This window comes from Anser cygnoides, chromosome 35 (genome assembly GCF_040182565.1).
Source record: "Anser cygnoides isolate HZ-2024a breed goose chromosome 35, Taihu_goose_T2T_genome, whole genome shotgun sequence".
In the NCBI taxonomy this organism is placed as follows: domain Eukaryota; kingdom Metazoa; phylum Chordata; class Aves; order Anseriformes; family Anatidae; genus Anser; species Anser cygnoides.
The window spans coordinates 2,122,657-2,146,586 of record NC_089907.1 but is presented as its reverse complement, the minus strand read 5'-3'; the positions used below and the strand labels follow the sequence as shown (position 1 = coordinate 2,146,586).

At 58.7% G+C, this 23,930-nt stretch overlaps 1 protein-coding gene across 1 annotated transcript; it reads left to right on the top strand.

Annotated features, from left to right (window-relative positions):
* The first annotated feature begins 20 nt into the window (after positions 1 to 20).
* On the top strand, positions 21 to 23,324 carry LOC106029562 (zinc finger protein 420-like). The gene is made up of 4 exons (XM_066986902.1): positions 21 to 104; positions 2,093 to 2,218; positions 4,308 to 5,410; positions 21,419 to 23,324. The coding sequence occupies exons 2-4, from the start codon at positions 2,119 to 2,121 to the stop codon at positions 23,183 to 23,185; spliced, it is 2,970 nt and encodes a 989-aa protein (XP_066843003.1). The 5' UTR covers positions 21 to 104; positions 2,093 to 2,118; the 3' UTR covers positions 23,186 to 23,324.
* The last annotated feature ends 606 nt before the right edge of the window (positions 23,325 to 23,930 follow it).

Genomic DNA, 23,930 nt, shown 5'->3' with positions numbered 1-23,930 from the left:
AAGGGGGGGGGGGGCTCGGGGGGGGGGCGGCAGGAAAGGGGGGGGCCCGCCAGGAAGGGGGGGGGCCGAGCCCGGGCGGCTCCGGGCAGCGCCGGCACAGCGGGGTCGGTGGGGGAGGCGGGAGGGAGGGGGGGGGGGGGGCACTGGGAGGGACTGGGAGGGACTGGGAGGGACTGGGGGGGGGGGGGGGAGGGGGAGGGGGAGATGGGGATGGGGCGGGGGGGGGCTGGGAGGGGGAGGGGGGGGGACTGGGAGAGGGAAAGGGACTGGGAATGGGACCGGGAGAGGGACTGGGAGGGACTGGGAGGGACTGGGGGGGGGGCTGGGAGGGACTGGGAACGGGGACGGGGGAAGGGAACCGGGACTGGGACGGACTGGGAGGGGGGGACTGGGAACGGGACTGGCAGGGACTGGGAACGGGACTGGGAAAGGGAACTGGGACTGGGACGGACTGGGAGGGGGGGACTGGGACTGGGAACGGGACTGGGAAAGGGAACTGGGACTGGGACGGACTGGGAGGGGGGGACTGGGAACGGGACTGGCAGGGACTGGGAACGGGACTGGGAAAGGGAACCGGGACTGGGACGGACTGGGAGGGGGGGGACTGGGGCTGGGAACGGGACTGGGAGGGACTGGGAACGGGACTGGGAGGGACTGGGAACAGGACTGGGAAAGGGAACCGGGACTGGGACAGACTGGGAACGGGACTGGGAGGGACTGGGAACGGGACTGGGAAAGGGAACCGGGACTGGGACAGACTGGGAACGGGACTGGGAGGGACTGGGAACGGGACTGGGAAAGGGAACTGGGACTGGGATAGACTGGGAACAGGACTGGGAGGGACTGGGAACGGGACTGGGAAAGGGAACCGGGACTGGGACGGACTGGGAGGGGGGGGGACTGGGACTGGGAACGGGACTGGGAGGGACTGGGAACGGGGACTGGGAAAGGGAACTGGGACTGGGATAGACTGGGAACAGGACTGGGAGGGACTGGGAACGGGACTGGGAAAGGGAACCGGGACTGGGACGGACTGGGAGGGGGGGGGACTGGGACTGGGAACGGGACTGGGAGGGACTGGGAACAGGGACTGGGAAAGGGAACCGGGACTGGGACGGACTGGGAGGGAGGGACTGGGACTGAGAACGGGAACGGGACTGGGAAAGGGAACCGGGACTGGGACGGACTGGGAGAGGGGGGGACTGGGACTGGGAATGGGACTGGGAGGGACTGGGAACCGGACTGGGAAAGGGAACCAGGACTGAGACGGACTGGGAGGGGGGGCTACTGGGACTGGGAACGGGACTGGGAAAGGGAACTGGGACTGGGACGGACTGGGAGGGGGGGACTGGGACTGGGAACGGGACTGGGAAAGGGAACCGGGACTGGGACGGACTGGGAGGGGGGGACTGGGACTGGGAACGGGACTGGGAAAGGGAACCGGGACTGGGACGGACTGGGAACGGGACTGGGACGGACTGGGAACAGGACTGGGATGGACTGGGAGGGGAGAACCAGGACTGGAATGGGAACGGACTGGGAAAGGGAGCGGGGCTGGGACGGACTGGGAGCGGGACTGGGAAAGGGAACGGGGAAAGGGATTGGGACCGGGATTGGGACTGGGAACTGGGAGCGGGGCTGGGAAAGGGACTGGGAAAGGGACTGGGATGGACTGGGAAAGAGAACTGGGACTGGGAACTGGGAATGGGGACTGGGACCGGACTGGGACTGGGACTGGGAACAGGACTGGGAATGGGAACTGGGAACAGGAGTGGGATTGGGAACTGGGAGTGGGACTGGGAACTGGGAACTGGGCTGGGAACTGGGACCGGGAACTGGGAACGGGAGCAGGAGCGGGAACTGGGAATGGGAAATGGGAGTGGGAACTGGGAACGGAGACCAGGAACTGGGAACGGGGACCAGGAACTGGGAACAGGACTGGGAACTGGGAATGGGGCTGGGAACTGGGAACGGGACTGGGATTGGGAACTGGGCCTGGGGCTGGGAACTGGGAGGGGACTGGGACTGGGGCTGGGAACTGGGGGGAGGACCCCAGCCCCCCCACCCCCCATGGTGACGTTTCGGGGTGCAGGGACGGCGCCGACTGCGGGGGGCGCCATGGAGCCCGGGGGCGCTGCCGACGGGGAGCGGCCGCGGCCGGGGGGGGCCGGCGAGGAGGAGGAGGACGACGAAGGCCACGAGGCCCCCGCGGCGCAGGGTAGGTGGGGAGGGGGGGTGGGGGGGGGTGGGGGGCACGTGGGGTGGGGTCTGCGTCCCCCCAGGACCTGGCCCCATGGGTTGGGGTCTTCGTCACCCCAAAACCTGACCCTATAGATTGGGGTCTCCATCCCCCCAAAACCTCATCCCATGGGTCGGGGTCTTCATCCCCCCAAAACCTGACCCTATAGGTTGGGGTCTCCACCCCTAGAGACTGACCCTATAGGTTGGGGTCTCCATCCCCCCATGACTTGACCCCATAGGATGGGGTCTTCATCACCCCCATAGGTTGGGGTCTTCATCCCCCCCCATGACCTGAATAGGATGGGGTCCTCCCCCAGAGACCCCTATTGGGGTCTCCATCCCCCAAAACCTCATCCCATGGTCGGGGTCTTCATCCCCCCAAAACCTGACCCTATAGGGGGGTCTTCATCCCCCCATGACCTCATCCCCTTCATCCCCCCAAACCTGACCCTATAGATTGGGGTCTCCATGCCCCCATGGGTTGGGGTCTCCATCATGACCCAAACCATGGGTTGGGGTCTTCGTCACCCCAAAACCTGACCCTATAGGATAGGGTCTCCATCCCCCAAACCCTGACCCTACAGACTGGGGTCTCCATCCCCCCATGACCCCCATGGGTCGGGGTCTGCAAATCTGACTCTTCATCCCATGACCTGACCCCATGGGTTGGGGTCTCCATCCCCCAAAACCTGACCCTATAGGATGGGGTCTTCATTCCCCAAAACCTCATCCCATGGGTTGGGGTCTCCATCCCCCCAAAACCTGACCCTATAGGTCGGGATCTCCATCCCCCCATGACCTCAAACCATGGGTTGGGGTCTCCATCCCCCCAAAACCTGACCCTATAGGATGGGGTCTCCATCCCCCCATGACTTGACCCTATAGGATGGGGTCTTCATCACCCCAAAACCTCATCCCATGGGTTGGGGTCTCCATCCCCCCGTAACCTGACCCTATAGATTGGGGTCTCCATCCCCCCAAAACCTCATCCCATGGGTTGGGGTCTTCATACCCCCAAAACCTGACCCTATAGGTTGGGGTCTCCACCCCTAGAGACTGACCCTATAGGTTGGGGTCTCCATCCCCCCATGACTTGACCCCATAGGATGGGGTCTTCATCACCCCAAAACCTCATCCCATGGGTTGGGGTCTCCATCCCCCCAAAACGTGACCCTATAGGTTGGGGTCTCCATCCCCCCAAAACCTCATCCCATGGGTTGGGGTCTTCATCCCCCCATAACCTGACCCTATAGGTTGGGGTTTCCATCCCCCAAAACCTGACCCTATAGGTTGGGGTCTCCATCCCCCCATGACCTCAAACCATGGGTTGGGGTCTTCATCCCCCCAGAACCTGACCCTATAGGATGGGGTCTGCATCCCCCCAAACCTGACCCTATAGATTGGGGTCTCCATTCCCCCATGACCTCAACCCATGGGTCGAGGTCTCCATCCCCCCATGACCTGACCCTATAGGTTGGGGTCTCCATCCCCCAGAGACTGACCCTATAGGTTGGGGTCTCCATCCCCCCAAAACCTCATCCCATGGGTCGGGGTCTCCATCCCCCCATGACCTCAAACCATGGGTTGGGGTCTTCACCCCCCCAAACCCTGACCCTATAGATTGGGGTCTCCATCCCCCCATGACCTCAAACCATGGGTTGGGGTCTTCGTCACCCCAAAACCTGACCCTATAGGTTGGGGTCTCCACCCCCAGAGACTGACCCTATAGGTTGGGGTCTCCATCCCCCCATGACCTCATCCCATGGGTCGGGGTCTTCATCCCCCCATGACCTGACCCTATAGGTTGGGGTCTCCATCCCCCCATGACCTGACCCTATAGATTGGGGTCTCCATCCCCCCATGACCTCATCCCATGGGTCGGGGTCTTCATCCCCCCATGACCTGACCCTATAGGATGGGGTCTGCATCCCCCCAGGACTTGACCCTATAGGTTGGGGTCTCCACCCCCCATGACCTTAAAACCTGACCCCATAGGTCGGGTTCTCCACCCCCCCAAACCCGCTGCGCCCCCCACCAACCCCAAATCCCCCCCCCCGCCCCCGCAGCCTCCACGCCGCCCCGTGCCTCCCCTCCGGACCCGACCTCCGGCCTCCTCCCGACCTCCGCCGCCGCCGCCGAGCCTCCTCCGGAGCCCCTCCGCTGGACCGTGGCGACGCCGCGGGGTCCCGGGGGGGTTCCTCCCCCCGGCCCCCTCCCCAATTTCTCCCGCAAACCCTTGGGCTGCCCCTCGGCCTTCGGCAAGGCCCGGCGCGCGCCGCCCGCCGCCGAGCGCCCCGCCTTCGCCTGCCTCCACTGCGGCAAGACCTTCGCCGTCGCCTCCAACCTCTGCCGCCACCAACGCGCCCACGCCGCCGACGGCCCCGGGGCCGAAAACGGGGCGTCGCGGGGCTCTACGGCCCGCCGCGGGTCGCCGGCCCGCCGGGGATCGCCGGCCCGCCGGGGGTCGCCGGCCCGCCGGGGGTCCCCGCAGCGGTGCGAGGAGTGCGGCGAAGCCTTCGTCCGCGGCGCCGAGCTGGCGGCGCACCGCCGGCTTCACGGCGCCGGGCGCTCGCCCTTCGAGTGCGCCCACTGCGGGAAGGGTTTCTCCTGGAGCTCCCACCTCGCCCGGCACCGGCGCGTGCACACCGGCGAGAAGCCCTACCAGTGCCCCGAGTGCGGCAAGCGCTTCGGCCGCAGCTCCCACCTCTACCGGCACCAGCGCGGCCACGCCGGCGGCCGCTCCTACATCTGCACCTACTGCGGGCGCAGCTTCGGCAGCACCCTCCACTTCGAGCGGCACCAGCGCACCCACCGCGGCCGGCGGCCCTACAAGTGCACCCTGTGCCGCAAGAGCTTCGGCGACGGCCCGGCGCTGGTCAAGCACCAGCGGCTGCACCTCGGCGAGGGGCCGTACCGCTGCGAGGACTGCGGCAAGGCCTTCGGCGCCCGCGCGCAGTACGCCCGGCACCGGCGCAGCCTGCACGGCGGCGAGCAGCCCTACCGCTGCGGCGACTGCGGCAAGAGCTTCTCGTGGAGCTCGCACTGGGAGCGGCACCGGCGCATCCACACCGGCGAGCGGCCCTACGCCTGCGGCGACTGCGGCAAGCGCTTCAGCCGCACCTCGCACCTCTACCGGCACCAGCGCACCCACGCCGGCGGGCAGCCCCACGTCTGCGGCCACTGCGGAAAGAGCTTCAACAGCACCCTGCACTTCCACAAGCACCAGCGCGCCCACGCCGCCGGCGCCGGGACCGCCGGCGCCAGCACCGGGACCATCGGCGCCGGTACCGGCACTACTGGCAGCGGTATCGGTACTACTGGCACTGGTATCGGTACTACTGGCACCGGTATCGGTACTACTGGCAGCGGTAGCGGTACTACTGGCAGCGGTATCAGCACTACTGGCAGCGGTAGCGGTACTACTGGCACCAGTACTGGCACTACTGGCAGTGGTACTGGCACTACTGGCACCAGTATCGGCACTACTGGCAGCGGTATCGGCACTATTGGCACCAGTACTGTCACTACTGGCACCGGTACCGGCGCTACTGGCACCGGTACCGGTACTACTGGCACCGGTACCGGTACTACTGGCACTGGTACTGGTGCTACTGGCACTGGTACTGGTACTACTGGCAGCGGTATCGGCACTACTGGCAGCGGTATCGGCACTATTGGCACTGGCACCAGTACTATTTGCACCGGTACCAGCACTACTGGCACTGGTACCACCAGCACCGGTACCGGTACTACTAGCACTGGTACCGGTACTACTGGTACTGGTACCGCACGGCACGGCGGAGAGGGGTGCGGTGGTGGCGCGGTGCCGCGGGCAGGATGCGGGCGACGATTCGGTGCTGGTGCCACTGGTGGTGCTGGTACTGGTGCCACTGGTGGTGATGGTGGTGGTGGCAGTGCTGGTGGTACTGGTGCCGGTGGTAGTACCGGTGCCGGTGGTGTTCATACTGGTGCCAGTGGTGCCAGTAGTGGTGGTGCTGGTGGTGTTACTGGCGTTGCCGGTGCTGGTGCCGGCGGTGTTACTGGTGTTACTGGTGTTACTGGTGGTGCCACGCGGCGCCGGCGGCGCGGGGAGGAGAAGGGCCCGGGGGAGCCGCCGCCGGATCCGGCCCCTTAACGATGGGGGGGTGGGGGGGGGGGGGTGGGGGGTGGGGGGTGGGGGGGTGGGGGGTCGGATCCCTGAAGTCCCGGATCCCCTAAAAAAAATGGATCCCCTAAAAAACTGGGCGCCCTAAAATCCAGATCCCCTGGAGAGTGGATCCCCTAAAAACCAGGTACCCCAAAAACCCGATCCCACGCGGACCGGGCCCCGTATATGTCAGATCCCCTATATATCGGATCCCATATACGTTAGGTCGTCTATATAATAGATCCCCTATATATCAGATCCCCTATATATCAGATCCCCTATATATCGGATCCATTATATATCAGATCCCATATATATCGGATCCTATATACTTTAGGTCCTCTATATAATGGATCTCCTATATATCAGATCCCCTATATATCGGATCCATTATATATCAGATCCCGTATATATCAGATCCTATATATATCGGATCCCCTATATACTGGATCCCCTATATATTGGATCCCCTATATATTGGATCCCCTATGCGTCGGACTCCGTATATATTGGCTCCCGTATATACAGGATCCCTTCTAAACCGGATTCCCTGTAAACCAGATCCCGTATATGTCGGATCCCTCCGAAACCGGATTCCCCATAAACCAGATCCCGTATATATCGGATCCCCTATAGACCAGGTTCCTGTGTATAGTGGATCTCCTGTATACAGGATCCCCTAGAAACCAGATCCCCTAGAAACCAGATATAGACCAGATTCCCATATATAGTGGATCCCCTATATACGGGATCCCCTAGAAACCAGGTTCCCCATAGACCAGATTCCCATATATAGTGGACCCCCTATATACGGGATCCCCTATAGACCGGATCCCATAAATACCGGATCCCCTATAGACCAGATTCCCATATAGACTGGATCTCCTATGTATGGGATCCCCTAAAAACCAGATCCCATACAGACCGGATCCCCTATAGACCAGATTCCCATACAGACCGGATCCCCTATAGACAGATCCCATACAGACCGGATCCCCTATAGACAGATCCCACAGACCGGATAGACAGATCCCATACAGACCGGATACACACTAGTCCCTTATATATAGGATCCCCTATAGACCGGATCCCCTACAAACCAGCTCACCCCTAACCGGGATCCCCCAAACTCCCAGGGGTGTCACCCCCACGTCCGTGTCCCCCCCCCCCCCCAAACCGATTTTGGGGTGAAACGTGCAGGTTTTGGGGTTTCTCCCCCCCCCCCCCTTTTTTTTTTTTAATTTAAAATATTTAAAAATATTTAATTCCACGGGACCCCCCCCCCCCCCCCAGCACCGGGGGCGTTTTGGGGGCGCGCTGTAGGGCGGGGGCATTTGGGGACCCCAATCTTGGGGGGGGGGTGGGGGTGGGGGGGCACGGATTTGGGGCCGTTTCCGGTGATTTCGGGCTGCGCGGTGATTTTTTTTTTGGGGGGGGGGGGGGGGGGGTGCGTTTGTACGGTGAATAAAGTGGCCGAGAGCCCAGCGCGCCCCCCGCCTCTCCCTGCGCCCCGTTTTTGGGGTGAGAAAGCCGGATTTTGGGGGTTTTCCTCCTAAAGGGGTCGGGGGCGGGGGGGGGGGGGGGGGGCCCATTGCCACGTGGGAGGGGGAGTTGGGGGGGGGGGGGGCAAAGATGAAGGGGCCCTAAATGCACCCCGAAAACCCCAAATCCTCAAAACCCCACAGCCCCAAATTCCCCCAAATCCCCCGTAACCCCCCCAATTTCCCCCCAGCCCCCCACTTCTTGCCCATTTCCCCCCCCAAACCCCCCATATCCCCCATAACCCCCCCCAAATCCCCCAAATCCCCCAAATCCCCCGTAACCCCCCCAAAACCCCCCCCAACCTTCCCCGTTTCCCTCCCAAACCCCCCAAATCTCCCATTTACCTCCCCCAAATCCCCATAAACCCCCCCAAATCCCGTTTCCCCCCCAAATCCCCCATTTCCCCCCCATTTCCCCCCCATTTCCCCCCAAACCCCCCGAAATCCCCCATTTCTCCCCCAAATCCCCCATTTCCCCCCATAAACCACCCCAAAAGCCCCCAAATCCCCCCAAATCCTCCGTTTCTCAAATCCCCCATTTCTCCCCAAACTCCCCCAAATCCCCCAAACTCCCCCATTTCCCCCCCAAATCCCCCCTTCCCCCCCATAAACCACCCCAGAACCCCCAAAGCCCCCCCAAACTGCCCCATATCCCCCCCAAATCCCCCATTTCGCCCCCAAACTCCCCCAAATCCCCCATTTCCCCCCCCAAACTCCCCCAAATCCCCCCCCAAATCCCCCATTATCCCCCCCCCATTTCACCCCCCCAAACCCCCCCAAATCCCCCATTCCCCCCCATTTTCCCCCAAACCCCCCAAATCCCCCATTTCCCCCCGTTTCCCCCCCCAAAAAACCCCAAATCCCCCCCCAAAATCCCCCAAATCCCCCCAAATCCCGCATTTCCCCCCCATAAACCAAAAAAAATCCCCCCCAAATCCCAATAAACCCCCCCCAAATCCCCCAAATCCCCCCCAAATCCCCCAAACCCCCCATATCCCCCCAAATCCCCCATCCCCCCAAAACCCTCCAAATGCAAATCCCCCCCCCCAAAACTCCCCCATTTCCCCCCCATTTTACCCCCAAAGCAAATCCCCCATAACCCCCCCATATCCCCCCAAATCCCCAATTTCCCCCCATAACCCCCCCCCCAAACCCCCCAAACTCCCCCAAATCCCCCATTCCCCCCCAAAACCCCCCAAATCCCCCCCAAATCCCCCATTTCCCCCCATAAACCCCCCAAATCCCCCAAATTCCCCCCCAAATCCCCCCCAAATTCCCCCGTTTTCCCCCCAAACCCCCAAATCCCCCATTTCCCCCCCAAATCCCCCCAAATCCCCCAAATCCCCCATTGCCCCCCTCCCCAAATCCCCCCAAATCCCCCATTTCCCCCCATAAACCCCCCAAATCCCCCATTCCCCCCCAAATCCCCCCCAAATCCCCCAAATCCCCCATTTCCCCCCCAAAACTCCCCCAAAGCCCCCCCAAACTGCCCCATTTCCCCCCCAAATCCCCCATTTCCCCCCATTTCACCCCCCAAAACCCCCAAATTCCCCCAAATCCCCCATTTCGCCCCCAAACTCCCCCAAGCCCCCCCCAAATCCCCCATTTCCCCCCATAAACCCTCCAAATGCCCCCCAAATCCCCCAAATCCCCCATTGCCCCCCAAACTCCCCCAAATCCCCCCCAAATCCCCCATTTGCCCCCCCATTTTACCCCCAAAGCCCCCCAAATCCCCATAACCCCCCCATATCCCCCAAATCCCCAATTTCCCCCCATAACCCCCCCCAAACCCCCCAAACTCCCCCAAATCCCCCATTCCCCCCCAAAACCCCCCAAATCCCCCAAATCCCCCATTTCCCCCCAAAACCCCCAAAGCCCCCCCAAACTGCCCCAAATCCCCCCCAAATCCCCCATTTCCCCCCATTTCCCCCCCCAAAAAAATTCCCCAAATCCCCCATTTCCCCCCCAAATCCCCCTCCAAACCCCCCCAATCCCCCATCCCCCCCAAACTCCCCAAATCCCCCCAAATCCCCCCCCCCAAATCCCCATTTCCCCCCAAAACCCCCCATTTCCCCCCCAAATCCCCCCTTCCCCCCCATAAACCACCCCAAAACCCCCAAAGCCCCCCAAACTGCCCCATATCCCCCCCAAATCCCCCATTTCACCCCCATTTCCCCCCCCAAAACCCCCCAAATTCCCCCAAATCCCCCATTTCGCCCCCAAACTCCCCCAAGCCCCCCCAAATCCCCCATTTCCCCCCGTTTCCCCCCCCAAAAAAAACCCAAATCCCCTCCAAACCCCCCAAATCCCCCCCCAAATCCCCCTCCAAATCCCCCAAATCCCCCCAAAACCCCCCAAATACCCCCCAAATCCCCCAATTTCATCCCCCCCAAACCCCCAAATCCCCCATTGCCCCCCCCCAATTCCCCCAAATCCCCCAAATCCCCATTTCCCCCCCAAATCCCCCCCCAAATTTCCCCCCCCACCCCAAAACCCCCTAAAGCCCCCCCAAACTGCCCCATATCCCCCCAAATCCCCCATTTTCCCCCCATTTCCCCCCAAATCCCCCATTTCCCCCCCAAAACCCCTCAAATCCCCCCCAAATCCCCCGTTTCCCCCCCAAATCCCCCATTCCCCCCAAATCCCCCATTTCCCCCCCATTTTCCCCCAAACTCCCCCAAACCCCCCAAATCCCCCATTCCCCCCCAAATCCCCCATTTCCCCCCCATTTCCCCCCCCAACTCCCCCAAATCCCCCCCAAATCCCCCATTTCCCCCCCATTTCATCCCCCCCATTCCCCCCCAAATCCCCCCCCAAATCCCCCATTTCCCCCCATAAACCCCCCCAAACCCCCCAAATCCCCCCCAAATCCCCCATTTCTCCCCCCATTTCCACCCCAAATCCCCCATTTCCCCCCATAAACCCCCCCAAAACCCCCCAAATCCCCCATTGCCCCCCCCAAATCCCCCAAATCCCCCCAATTCCCCCCAAATCCCACATTGCCCCCCCCAAATCCCCCATAACCCCCCAAAACCCCCAAATCCCCCCCAAATCCCCCATTTCCCCCCATTTCACCCCCCCAAACCCCCCCAAATCCTCCATTTCCCCCCCCATTTCATCCCCCCCAAATCCCCAAATTCCCCCCCAAACTCCCCCCCCCCCCCACATCCCCCCTCCCCATCCCCCCCCCCCCCCCCCCCCCCCCCATAGGACCAGGGCTTTATCTCCTTTGGGGCTGGGGCTGGGGGGGCGGCGGGGCCGCTAGGGGGGGCCGCGAGGAAGAGGAGGCGGGGGGGGGGGGGGGGGGGGGGGGAGGAAGCCGCTCTGTATCCGGGTCACGGCGGAGCCGCCCCCACCGGCACCGGGGACCGGGGCTGAGCCGCCGAGCCCCCGGTTGTGGGGTTTTGTTGTTTGGGGGGGGCCCTAAATCCCAAATCCCCCCCCCCCACCCCGAGGTAAGTGGGGAGGGGCCCCCGGGAGGGGCACGGGGGGGGGGAGGGGGGAAAAGGGGGGGGGGAGGGGAAAAAAGGGGGGGGTGGGGGTGGTCCTATAAATGGGGGGGGGTTTGGGGGTGATCCTATAAATGGGGGGGGGTTTGGGGTGATCCTATAAATGGGGGGGGGGATTTAAATGGGGGGGTTAAGGGGGGGGTTTGGGGGTGATCCTATAAATGGGGGGGGGGGTTGGAGGGGTTAAGGGGGGATTTTTGGGGTGATCCTATAAAGAGGGGGGGGGTTGGGGGGGTTAAGGGGGGGTTTGGGGGCGATCCTATAAATGGGGGGGGGATTTGGGGTGATCCTATAAATGGGGGGGGGGTTGGAGAGGTTAAGGGGGGGTTTGGGGGTGATCCTATAAAGAGGGGGGGGGATTTGGGGGTGATCCTATAAAAGGGGGGGGGGGTTGGAGAGGTTAAGGGGGGGTTTGGGGGTGATCCTATAAAGAGTGGGGGGGGTTGGGGGGGTTAAGGGGGGGTTTGGGGGCGATCCTATAAATGGGGGGGGGGATTTGGGGTGATCCTATAAAGAGTGGGAGGGGTTTGGGGGGGGTCAAGGGAGGGTTTTGGGGGGGTTAAGGGGGGGGTTTGGGGGTGATCCTATAAGTAGGGGGGGTGGGTGGGGGGATTAAGGGGGGGTTTGGGGGGGGGGTTGGGGGGTTTGGGGGCTTTGGGGGGGGTTAAGGGGGGATTTTGGGGTGATCCTATAAAGGGGGGGGGTGGGGGTGATCCTATAAATGGGGGGGGTTGTTTTTTTTGGGGGGGTTAGGGGGGGTTTTGGGGTGATCCTATAAAGAGAGGAGGGTTTGGGGGGGTTAAAGGGGATTTTGGGGGGGGTTTGGCGGGTTTTGGGGGGGTTAAGGGAGGGTTTTGGGGTGATCCTATAAAGGGGGGGGGGCTGGGGGGGTTAAGGGGGGTTTTGGGGAGCCCCGTTAATGGGGGAGCTGCTCGGGGGGGGTGGGCAGGTAATGGGGGAGTTGGGGGGGGGTAAATTGTGGGGTAGTTTTGGGGGGGGTCCCAATTAACGGGGTAGTTCGTGGGGGTCCCAAGTAATGGGGCAGCCACTGGGGGACCCCAAATAATGGGGGCATCCTTGGGGACTCCAAATAATGGGGGAATCTTTGGGGACCCCAAATAATGGGGTATCTCTTGGGGACCCCAAATAATGGGGCAGCCCTGGGGGGTCCCAAATAATGGGGCAGCTTTTGGGGACCCCAAATAATGGGGTATCTACTGGGGGCCCCAAATAATGGGGCAGCCCTGGGGGACCCCAAATAATTGGGGCATCCTTGGGTACCCCAAATAATGGGGTATCTATTGGGGGACCCCAAATAATGGGGCAGCCTTTGGGGACCCCAAATAATGGGGGCATCCTTGGGGACCCCAAATAATGGGGTATCTCCTGGGGGACCCCAAATAATGGGGTATCTCCAGGGGACCCCAAATAATGGGGGCATCTTTGGGGACGCCAAATAATGGGGTATCTCCTGGGGGACCCCAAATAATGGGGGAATCTTTGGGGACCCCAAATAATGGGGTATCTATTGGGGACCCCAAATAATGGGGGAATCTTTGGGGACCCCAAATAATGGGGCAGCCTTTGGGGACCCCAAATAATGGGGTATCTCCAGGGGACCCCAAATAATGGGGGCATCTTTGGGGACCCCAAATAATGGGGCAGCCCTGGGGGGTCCCAAATAATGGGGCAGTGTTTGGGGACCCCAAATAATGGGGGCATCCTTGGGTACCCCAAATAATGGGGTATCTATTGGGGACCCCAAATAAGGGGGTATCTATTGGGGGACCCCAAATAATTGGGCAGCTTTTGGGGACCCCAAATAATGGGGTATCTCCTTGGGGACCCCAAATAATGGGGCAGTGTTTGGGGACCCCAAATAATGGGGGCACCTTCGGGGCTTTGCCGTTGCAGGGGCCGCGCGCGTGCCCCCCCCCCCCGGGACCCCCCGGCACCATGCAGGAGAACTACGAGAACGTCATCTCCTTGGGTGAGGGGCGCGGGGGGGGGGACCCCAAATCCCAATATTTGGGGGGGGGGGGGTTGGGTTTCCCATCCCATCCCCGCTTTTCGCCTGAAAACGGCGCTTCTCACCCCAAAACCGTTACGAATCCCTAAAACGGCCGTTTCCCATTCAATCCCTGTTCCAACCCCATAAGGGGGGGGGCACTGGACCCCCAAAATCCCCCAAAACCCCCCAAAACCCCCCAACCCCCCCCAGGCACCCATAACACCCCCCCCCCCCAAAAAAGTACCCCCCCCCCCCCCCCAAAAAAAAAACCCTAAAACCTATAAAACCCTATTAAAAAAACACGGTCGGGAATGGGGCGCCGGGCGTTTTTGGGGCGATTTAAGGGGAATTTGGGGATTTTTTTTTTTGGGGAGGGGGGGATATTTGGGGTTTTGGGGGGGGGGGGGGGGGCAGAGCCCGTCACCGTGGCGTCTGGGCTGCCCCCCCCCCCCCCCCCGTTGGCAGCGGAGGAGATCGCCATCAGCTGGCCCCGCATCACCGCCTTCGCCGAGTCCCACCGGCGCCGCGGGATGCTGCCGGGTGAGTTTTTGGGGTTTGGGGGGGGGGGGGGGGGGGCGACCCCAAAAATTTTGGGGGGGGTTAGCGAATAATCGGGGGGAGATTTTGGGGTTAGTGAATTTTTGGGGTGAGTTTTTTTGGGGTCAGTGAATTTTTAGGGCGAAGGTTTGGGGTAGCGAGTTTTTTGGGGTGAGTTTTTAGGGTTAGTGAATTTTTGGGGTGAGTTTTTGGGGTGAGTTTTTGGGGTTAGTGTTTTTTGGGGGTGAGTTTTTGGGGTCAGTGAATTTTTAGGGCGAAGGTTTGGGGTAGCGAGTTTTTTGGGGTGAGTTTTTGGGGTGATTTTTTGGGGTGAATTTTTTGGGGGTAGTGATTTTTTGGGGTGAGTTTTTGGGATTAGTGTTTTTTTGGGTGAGTTTTTGGGGTTAGTGAATTTTTAGGGTGAAGGTTTGGGGTAGCGAGTTTTTTGGGGTGAGTTTTTGGGGTGAGTGATTTTTTGGGGTGAGTTTTTTTGGGGTCAGTGAATTTTTAGGGTGAAGGTTTGGGGTAGCGAGTTTTTTGGGGTGAGTTTTTGGGGTGAGTTTTTGGGGTGAGTTTTTGGGGCTAGTGTTTTTTTGGGGTGAGTTTTTGGGGTCAGTGAATTTTTAGGGCGAAGGTTTGGGGTAGCGAGTTTTTTGGGGTGGGTTTTTGGGGTGAGTTTTTGGGGTTAGTGTTTTTTTGGGTGAGTTTTTGGGGTTAGTGAATTTTTAGGGTGAAGGTTTGGGGTAGCGAGTTTTTTGGGGTGAGTTTTTAGGGTTAGTGAATTTTTGGGGTGAGTTTTTTTGGGGTCAGTGAATTTTTAGGGCGAAGGTTTGGGGTAGCGAGTTTTTTGGGGTGAGTTTTTGGGGTGAGTTTTTGGGGCTAGTGTTTTTTTGGGGTGAGTTTTTGGGGTTAGTGAATTTTTAGGGTGAAGGTTTGGGGTAGCGAGTTTTTTAGGGTGAGTTTTTGGGGTGATTTTTTGGGGTGAATTTTTTGGGGGTAGTGATTTTTTGGGGTGAGTTTTTGGGGTTAGTGAATTTTTGGGGTGAGTTTTTTTGGGGTCAGTGAATTTTTAGGGTGAAGGTTTGGGGTAGCGAGTTTTTTGGGGTGAGTTTTTGGGGTTAGTGAATTTTTAGGGTGAAGGTTTGGGGTAGTGAGTTTTTTTGGGGTGAGTTTTTGGGGTGAGTGAATTTTTAGGGTGAAGGTTTGGGGTAGCGAGTTTTTTTGGGGTGAGTTTTTGGGGTCAGTGAATTTTTAGGGTGAAGGTTTGGGGTAGCGAGTTTTTTGGGGTGAGTTTTTGGGGTGAGTTCTTGGGGTGAGTTTTTGGGGCTAGTGTTTTTTTGGGGTGAGTTTTTGGGGTTAGTGAATTTTTAGGGTGAAGGTTTGGGGTAGCGAGTTTTTTAGGGTGAGTTTTTGGGGTGATTTTTTGGGGTGAATTTTTTGGGGGTAGTGATTTTTTGGGGTGAGTTTTTGGGGTTAGTGAATTTTTGGGGTGAGTTTTTTTGGGGTCAGTGAATTTTTAGGGTGAAGGTTTGGGGTAGCGAGTTTTTTGGGGTGAGTTTTTGGGGTTAGTGAATTTTTAGGGTGAAGGTTTGGGGTAGCGAGTTTTTTTGGGGTGAGTTTTTGGGGTGAGTGAATTTTTAGGGTGAAGGTTTGGGGTAGCGAGTTTTTTTGGGGTGAGTTTTTGGGGTCAGTGAATTTTTAGGGTGAAGGTTTGGGGTAGCGAGTTTTTTGGGGTGAGTTTTTGGGGTGAGTTCTTGGGGTGAGTTTTTGGGGCTAGTGTTTTTTTGGGGTGAGTTTTTGGGGTTAGTGAATTTTTAGGGTGAAGGTTTGGGGTAGCGAGTTTTTTGGGGTGAGTTTTTAGGGTTAGTGAATTTTTGGGGTGAGTTTTTTTGGGGTCAGTGAATTTTTAGGGCGAAGGTTTGGGGTAGCGAGTTTTTTGGGGTGAGTTCTTGGGGTGAGTTTTTGGGGCTAGTGTTTTTTTGGGGTGAGTTTTTGGGGTTAGTGAATTTTTAGGGTGAAGGTTTGGGGTAGCGAGTTTTTTTGGGGTGAGTTTTTGGGGTTAGTGAATTTTTAGGGTGAAGGTTTAGGGTAGCGAGTTTTTTGGGGTGAGTTTTTGGGGTGGGTGTTTTTTTGGGGTGAGTTTTTGGGGTTAGTGAATTTTTAGGGTGAAGGTTTGGGGTAGCGAGTTTTTTGGGGTGAGTTTTTGGGGTGAGTTTTTGGGGTTAGTGTTTTTTTGGGGTGAGTTTTTGGGGTCAGTGAATTTTTAGGGCGAAGGTTTGGGGTAGCGAGTTTTTTGGGGTGGGTTTTTTGGGTGAGTTTTTGGGGTTAGTGTTTTTTTGGGTGAGTTTTTGGGGTTAGTGAATTTTTAGGGTGAAGGTTTGGGGTAGCGAGTTTTTTGGGGTGAGTTTTTAGGGTTAGTGAATTTTTGGGGTGAGTTTTTTTGGGGTCAGTGAATTTTTAGGGTGAAGGTTTGGGGTAGCGAGTTTTTTGGGGTGAGTTTTTGGGGTGATTTTTTGGGGTGAATTTTTTGGGGGTAGTGATTTTTGGGGTGAGTTTCTGGGGTTAGTGTTTTTTTGGGGTGAGTTTTTGGGGTTAGTGAATTTTTAGGGTGAAGGTTTGGGGTAGCGAGTTTTTTGGGGTGAGTTTTTGGGGTGAGTTTTTGGGGTGAGTTTTTGGGGTCAGTGAATTTTTGGGGTGAGTTTTTGGGGTCAGTGAATTTTTAGGGTGAAGGTTTGGGGTAGCGAGTTTTTTGGGGTGAGTTTTTGGGGTGATTTTTTGGGGTGAGTTTTTGGGGTGAGTGTTTTTTTGGGTGAGTTTTTGGGGTTAGTGAATTTTTAGGGTGACGGTTTGGGGTAGCGAGTTTTTTTGGTGTGAGTTTTTGGGGTTAGTGTTTTTTGGGGTGAGTTTTTAGGGTTAGTGAATTTTTGGGGTGAGTTTTTGGGGGTAGTGTTTTTTTTGGGGTGAAGTTCTGGGGTGGAGTTAATTTTTGGGGTGAGTTTTCGGGGTGAGTGAATTTTTGGGATGAATTTTTGAGGTAGTGAATTTTAGGATTAAATTTTTGGGGCATTGCATTTTAGGGGTGAATTTTTGGGGTGAATTTTTGGGCTATTGAATTTTTGGGATAATGGATTTTAGGGGTGAATTCTTGGGGCAAATTCTTGGGGTATTGAATTTTTGGGGTGAGTAAATTTTAGGTGTAAATTCTTGGGGCAAGTGAATTTTGGGCGTGAATTTCCAGGGTGAATTCTCGGGGTGGTGAATTTTCGAGGTGAATATTTGGGGTAAATTTTTGAGGTATTGAGTTTTTGGGGTAAATTTTGGGGCAAATATTCGGGGTATTGAATTTTAGGGGGTGAATCTTTAGGGTAAATTTTTTGGGGCATTGAATTTTTTGGGGGGATTATTGGGGTAGTGAATTTTAGGGATGAATTTTTGGGGTGAAGTCTTGGGGTAGTGAATTTTAGGGATAGTGAATTTTAGAAGTGAGTATTTGGGGTACATTTTAGGGGTGAGTGAATTTTAGTGGTGAATCTTCGGGGCAAATTTTTGGGGTAAATTTTTGGGGTGAATTCTTGGGGTGATTGAATTTTGGGGTGAATTTTCGGAGTGAATTCTCGGGGTGGTGAATTTTCGAGGTGAATATTTGGGGTAAATTTTTGAGGTATTGAGTTTTTGGGGTAAGTTTTGGGGTAAATTTTTGTGGCATTGAATTTTTGGGGGGGATTCTTGGGGTAGTGAATTGTGGGGATGAATTTTTGGGGTGAAGTCTTGGGGTAGTGAATTTTAGGGGTAGTGAATTTCAGAGGTGAGTATTTGGGGTAAATTTTTGGGGTGAGTGAATTTTAGGGGTGAATTTTTGGGTAAATTTTTGGAGTATGGAATTTTAGGGGTGAATCTTTGGGGCAAATTTTCGGGGTATTGAATTTTAGGGGGTGAATCTTTAGGGTAAATTTTTTGGGGTATTGAATTTTTGGGGGTAATTCTTGGGGTAGTGAATTTTAGGGATGAATTTTTGGGGTGAAGTCTTGGGGTAGTGAATTTTAGGGGTAGTGAATTTTAGAGGTGAGTATTTGGGGTAAATTTTTGGGGTGAGTGAATTTTAGGGGTGAGTATTTGGGTAAATTTTTAGGGTATGGAATTTTAGAGGTGAGCATTAGGGGTAAATTTTTGGGGTGAGTGAATTTTTGGGGTGAATTCTTGGGGTGATTGAATTTTGGGGTGAATTTTCGGAGTGAATTCTCGGGGTGGTGAATTTTCGAGGTGAATATTTGGGGTAAATTTTTGAGGTATTGAGTTTTTGGGGTAAATTTTGGGGCAAATTTTTGTGGCATTGAATTTTTGGGGGGGATTCTTGGGGTAGTGAATTGTGGGGATGAATTTTTGGGGTGAAGTCTTGGGGTAGTGAATTTTAGGGGTAGTGAATTTCAGAGGTGAGTATTTGGGGCAAATTTTTGGGGTGAGTGAATTTTAGGGGCGAATTTTTGGGTAAATTTTTAGGGTATGGGATTTTAGAGGTGAGCATTAGGGGTAAATTTTTGGGGTGAGTGAATTTTTGGGGTGAATTCTTGGGGTGGTTGAATTTTGGGGTGAATTTTCGGAGTGAATTCTCGGGGTGGTGAATTTTCGAGGTGAATATTTGGGGTAAATTTTTGAGGTATTGAGTTTTTGGGGTAAATTTTGGGGCAAATTTTTGTGGCATTGAATTTTTGGGGGGGATTCTTGGGGTAGTGAATTGTGGGGATGAATTTTTGGGGTGAAGTCTTGGGGTAGTGAATTTTAGGGGTAGTGAATTTCAGAGGTGAGTATTTGGGGCAAATTTTTGGGGTGAGTGAATTTTAGGGGCGAATTTTTGGGTAAATTTTTAGGGTATGGGATTTTAGAGGTGAGCATTAGGGGTAAATTTTTGGGGTGAGTGAATTTTTGGGGTGAATTCTTGGGGTGGTTGAATTTTGGGGTGAATTTTCGGAGTGAATTCTCGGGGTGGTGAATTTTCGAGGTGAATATTTGGGGTAAATTTTTGAGGTATTGAGTTTTTGGGGTAAATTTTGGGGCAAATTTTTGGGGTATTGAATTTTTGGGGGGGATTCTTGGGGTAGTGAATTTTGGGGATGAATTTTTGGGGTGAAGTCTTGGGGTAGTGAATTTTAGGGGTAGTGAATTTTAGAGGTGAGTATTTGGGGCAAATTTTTGGGGTAGTGAATTTTAGGGGTGAATCTTTGGGGCAAATTTTCGGGGTATTGAATTTTAGGGGGTGAATCTTTAGGGTAAATTTTTGGGGGTATTGAATTTTTGGGGGGAATTCTTGGGGTAGTGAATTCTGGGGATGAATTTTTGGGGTAGCGAATTCTCGGGGTAAATTTTAGGCGCGAAATTTTGGGGGGGGGGGGGGCGAATGAATTTTGGGGTGAATTTCGGGGCTTTTGATGGGCGATCTTTTCCCCTCCTCGTCAGGCGCCGAAGCCGACTGCGACCCCAGCCCCTCGGAGGCCGCCCCCCCCTCGCAGCCGGCGCCGGCGGGCTCGGGCTCGGGCGAGGGGGGGTCCCTGCACCCCGACCTGCGGCGCCAGCTGGGGCTGATCCTACAAACCGCGGGGCGCAGCCAGGTCGAGAAGATGCTGCGGGAGCTGGTGCGGGAGCAGGGCCAGGGGGGGCCGCGGCGGGGCCGCAAGAGAGCCCCCAGACCCCCCCGGGACGGAGGTGGGACCCCGAGGCTGGGGAGACCCCCCCCCCCCCCCCCCCCCCCCGAATTTTTATTTTGGGGGGTGAGGGGTGGGGGCTGAAATTTGGGTGGGGGGTTGGGGTGGGAAGCGTGGAGTTTGGGGGGGGGGACAGGGTGAGACCCCAAAATTATGGGGGGAGCCCGATTTCGGGCCTGGGACCCCCAGTTTGGGCATGGGAACGGGGTGAGACCCCCAAATTGAGGGGGGGGGAACCCAAAATTGGGCATGGGAACGTGGGTGGGACCCCAATTTCGGGTTGGGACCCCCAGTTTGGGCATGGGAACGGGGTGAGACCCCCAAATTGAGGGGGGGGGAACCCAAAATTGGGCATGGGAACGTGGGTGGGACCCCAATTTCGGGTTGGGACCCCCAGTTTGGGCATGGGAACGGGGTGAGACCCCCAGATTGGGGGGGGTGGAACCCAAAATTGGGCATGGGAACATGGGTGGGACCCCAGTTTCAGGCCTGGGACCCCCAGTTTGGGCACAGGGACGTAGATGGGACCCCAAATTCAGGCCCGGGACCCTCAATTTGGGCACAGGAACAGGGGTGGGACCCCAGTTTTAGGCTTCAGACCCCCAAGTTGGGCATGGGATCAGGGACGGGACCCCAAACTCAGGCCCGAGGCCCTCAATTTGGGCGTAGGAACAGGGTGAGACCCCAAAATTCAGGCCTGGGACCCCCCAATTTGGGCATGGGAGTAGGGATAGGGCCCCAAATTCAGGCCTGGCCCCTCAATTTGGGCATGGGAACGTGGACGGGACCCCAGACCAAATTTAGGCCTGGGATCCCAATTTGGCCAGGGTGATACCCCCCAAATTCAGGCTTGGGCCCCCAGATTCAGGCCTGGGCCCCCAAATTCAGACACGGGATCAGGGATAGGACCCCAAATTCAGGGTGGGCTCCCCCGAATTCAGTCCCGGACCCCCCCAGATTCAGACCTGGGACCTCAGTTTGGGCACAGGATCAGGGACAGGACCCCCAAATTCAGGGCTGGGGCCCCCAAATTCAGGCCTGGGACCCCCAATTTGGGCGCGGAAACAGGGCGAGAGCCCCATATTCGGGCCTGGGCCCCCCCAAATTCAGGCCTGGGCCCCCCAAATTCAGCCTTGGGACCTCAATTTGGGCACAGGATCAGGGTTGGGCCCCCAAATTCAGCCCTGGGCCCCCCAGGCCTGGGCCCCCAAATTCAGGCCTGGGACCCCCCACGGAAACAGGGCGAGAGCCCCAAATTCAGGCCTGGGCCCCCCAAATTCAGGCCTGGGACCTCAATTTGGGCACAGGATCAGGGTTGGGCCCCCAAATTCAGGCCTGGGCCCCCAAATTCAGGCCTAGCCCCCCCCCCAAAATGAGGCCAGAGCCCCCCCCCCCAACAATTCGGACACGGGTAGAAAAGGGACCGGGGGCGTTTTTGGTGGCGGCACTTTGGGACCTCGAGCGGGGGTCCCCGGGGGGGGGTCTCTGACGGCTCATCCCCCCCCCCTCAAGGCCCCGGCAGCGGCACCGAGGAGGCGTCACCGGGCGGCGTGTCCCCGTCCCCTCCGCCACCGGCCGAAGCCACCGGCAGAGCCCCACGGCGCGGCAAGAAGACGGCGGCGGCGGCGGCACCGGCACCGTGCGCCGAATGCGTCCGCGGCGCCGCCGCCAAACCCCGGCGGTGCCCCGAGTGCGGCCGCCGGTGCCGCGGTGCCGCCGGTGCCGCCGCCGCCGAGAAGCCGCACCGGTGCGTGGAGTGCGGCAAGGGCTTCAGCCGCGGCTCCAACCTGGCCCAGCACCGGCGGATCCACACCGGCGAGCGGCCGCACCGGTGCGGCGACTGCGGCAAGGGCTTCATCCAGCGCTCCGACCTGGAGCGGCATCGGCGCGTCCACACCGGCGAGCGGCCCTACCCGTGCGGCGACTGCGGCAAGAGCTTCAGCGTCAGCTCCCACCTCGACCGGCACCGGCGCACCCACGCCGGCGTCGCGGGGCGTTCGGGGCCTCAACCCCGTGGCCGGCCTCCCCCGGCGGCCGACGGTGGGGTTCCTCCGTCGGCCGCCCCGCACCGGTGCCCGGAGTGCGGGAAGGGTTTCGGGCACCGCGCGGCGCTCTCCAAGCACCGCAAGACGCACAGCGGCGAGCGGCCGCATCGCTGCGGGGACTGCGGCAAGAGCTTCAGCCGCGGCTCCAACCTGACCCAGCACCGGCGCATCCACACCGGCGAGCGGCCTTTCGCCTGCGGGGACTGCGGCAAGGGCTTCATCCAACGCTCCGACCTGGAGCGGCACCAACGCGTCCACACCGGCGAGCGGCCCTACGCCTGCGGCGACTGCGGCAAGAGCTTCAGCGTCAGCTCCCACCTCGACCGGCACCGCAAGATCCACGCGGCCGAGCAGGCGGCGTACCGGTGCCCGGAGCACCTCGAAGGGTTTTTGGCCGCCCACCGGCACGGGAGGCTCTACAAGTGCCAAGAGTGCGGCCGTTGCTTCGGCCAAGGCGCCGCCTTGCTCAAGCACCAGCGGGCGCACGCCGGCGGGCGCCCCCCGCCGCGTGCCGCCGCGCGGCCGCCCCACAAGTGCCCCGATTGCGGCAAGGAGTGCGAGGAGGAGGAGGAGGAGGAGGAGGAAGAGGGCGGCGGCGGAAGCGCGGCGGCAGTGCCGGAGAAGCCCTACAAGTGCGGGGACTGCGGGAAGGGCTTCGGGCAGCGCTCGGCGCTGGTCAAGCACCGGCGCATCCACACGGGGGAGAAGCCGTACGCCTGCGGCGACTGCGGCAAGGGCTTCATCCAGAAGTCGGACCTGACCATCCACCGGCGCATGCACACCGGCGAGAAGCCCTACAAGTGCCCCGAGTGCGCCAAGTGCTTCAGCGTCTCCTCCAACCTCCTCACCCACCGGCGCACCCACCTGGGCGAGAAGCCCTACGGCTGCCCCGAGTGCGGCAAGAGCTTCATCCAGCGCTCCGAGCTCACCATCCACCGCCGCGTGCACACCGGCGAGAAGCCCTACAAGTGCCCCGAGTGCGCCAAGTGCTTCAGCCGCAGCTCCCACCTCAACCGCCACCAGCGCACCCACGCCGGGGACAAGGCCAAGGCCAACGCCGCCAACGCCGCCCCGGCCCGCCGCCGCCGCCGCCGCCCCCCCCGGCGCCTTCCCCGCGCCCCCGCTGCCCCCGTTCCCCGCCGCCCCCGCCGCCCTGCCCCTGCCCCCCCTGGAGCTGCCCTGGGCCCTCCCGTTCCCGGCCCGCGCCTTCCCCCCCCCGGCCTTCCCCCCGGCCGCCTCCCCCCCGGGCGCCCCCCCGGCCTCCTCCCTCATCAACTGAGCGGGGGCGGGGAGACGGGACCCCCTCCCCCCTCCCCCACCCCCACCCCACCTCCGGGAGACCCCAGCGGGGGTCCCGGGGGGGGCTCGGGCACAAGGGGCCCGGCGGCGGTGTCCTCACCGGGCTCGGCATCGGCCCCTCCGGCCCCATCGGCATCCTCAGCGCCGTCATCACCATGAGCCTCACCATCATCATCCTCACCGCCGTCACTGTTGGCGCCTCCATCCTCATCTTTGTCATCCTCCCCGTCGTCAGGATGAGCCTCACCATCATCATCCACCAGTATCGGCACCTTCATCCCCTTCGTTGTCATCCTCACCATCATCTTCATCATCGTCAGCCCCAACCGTCATCATCATCCTCACCAATATCGGCACCTTCATCCCCTTTGTCGTCATCCTCACCATCATCTTCATCATCGTCAGCCCCAACCGTCATCATCATCATCGTCACCGCCATCACTATCAGCATCTCCATCGCCTTCATCATCATCCTCTCCATCACCGTCATCCCCTCCATCCCCATCTTCATCCTCTCCATCATCATCCTCACCTCCATCATTATCAGCACCTCCATCCCCATCTTCATCACCCTCATCACCATGAGCCTCACCATCATCATCCTCACCGCCATCACTATCAGCAGCTCCATCCCCTTCATCGTCATCCCCACCATCATCATCCTCACCTCCATCACTACCAGCACCCCCATCTTCATCATCTTCCCCGTCATCATCGTCCCCATCCCCATCATCATCCTCACCACCGTCATCAGCATCTCCATCCCCATCTTCACATCATCATCATCATCATCCTCACCACCGCATCAGCATCGCCATCCCCATCTTCATCATCCTCCCCATCATCCCCATCGTCATCCTCACCATCACCGCCACGGTCCTCACCGTTATCAGCTCCTTCATCC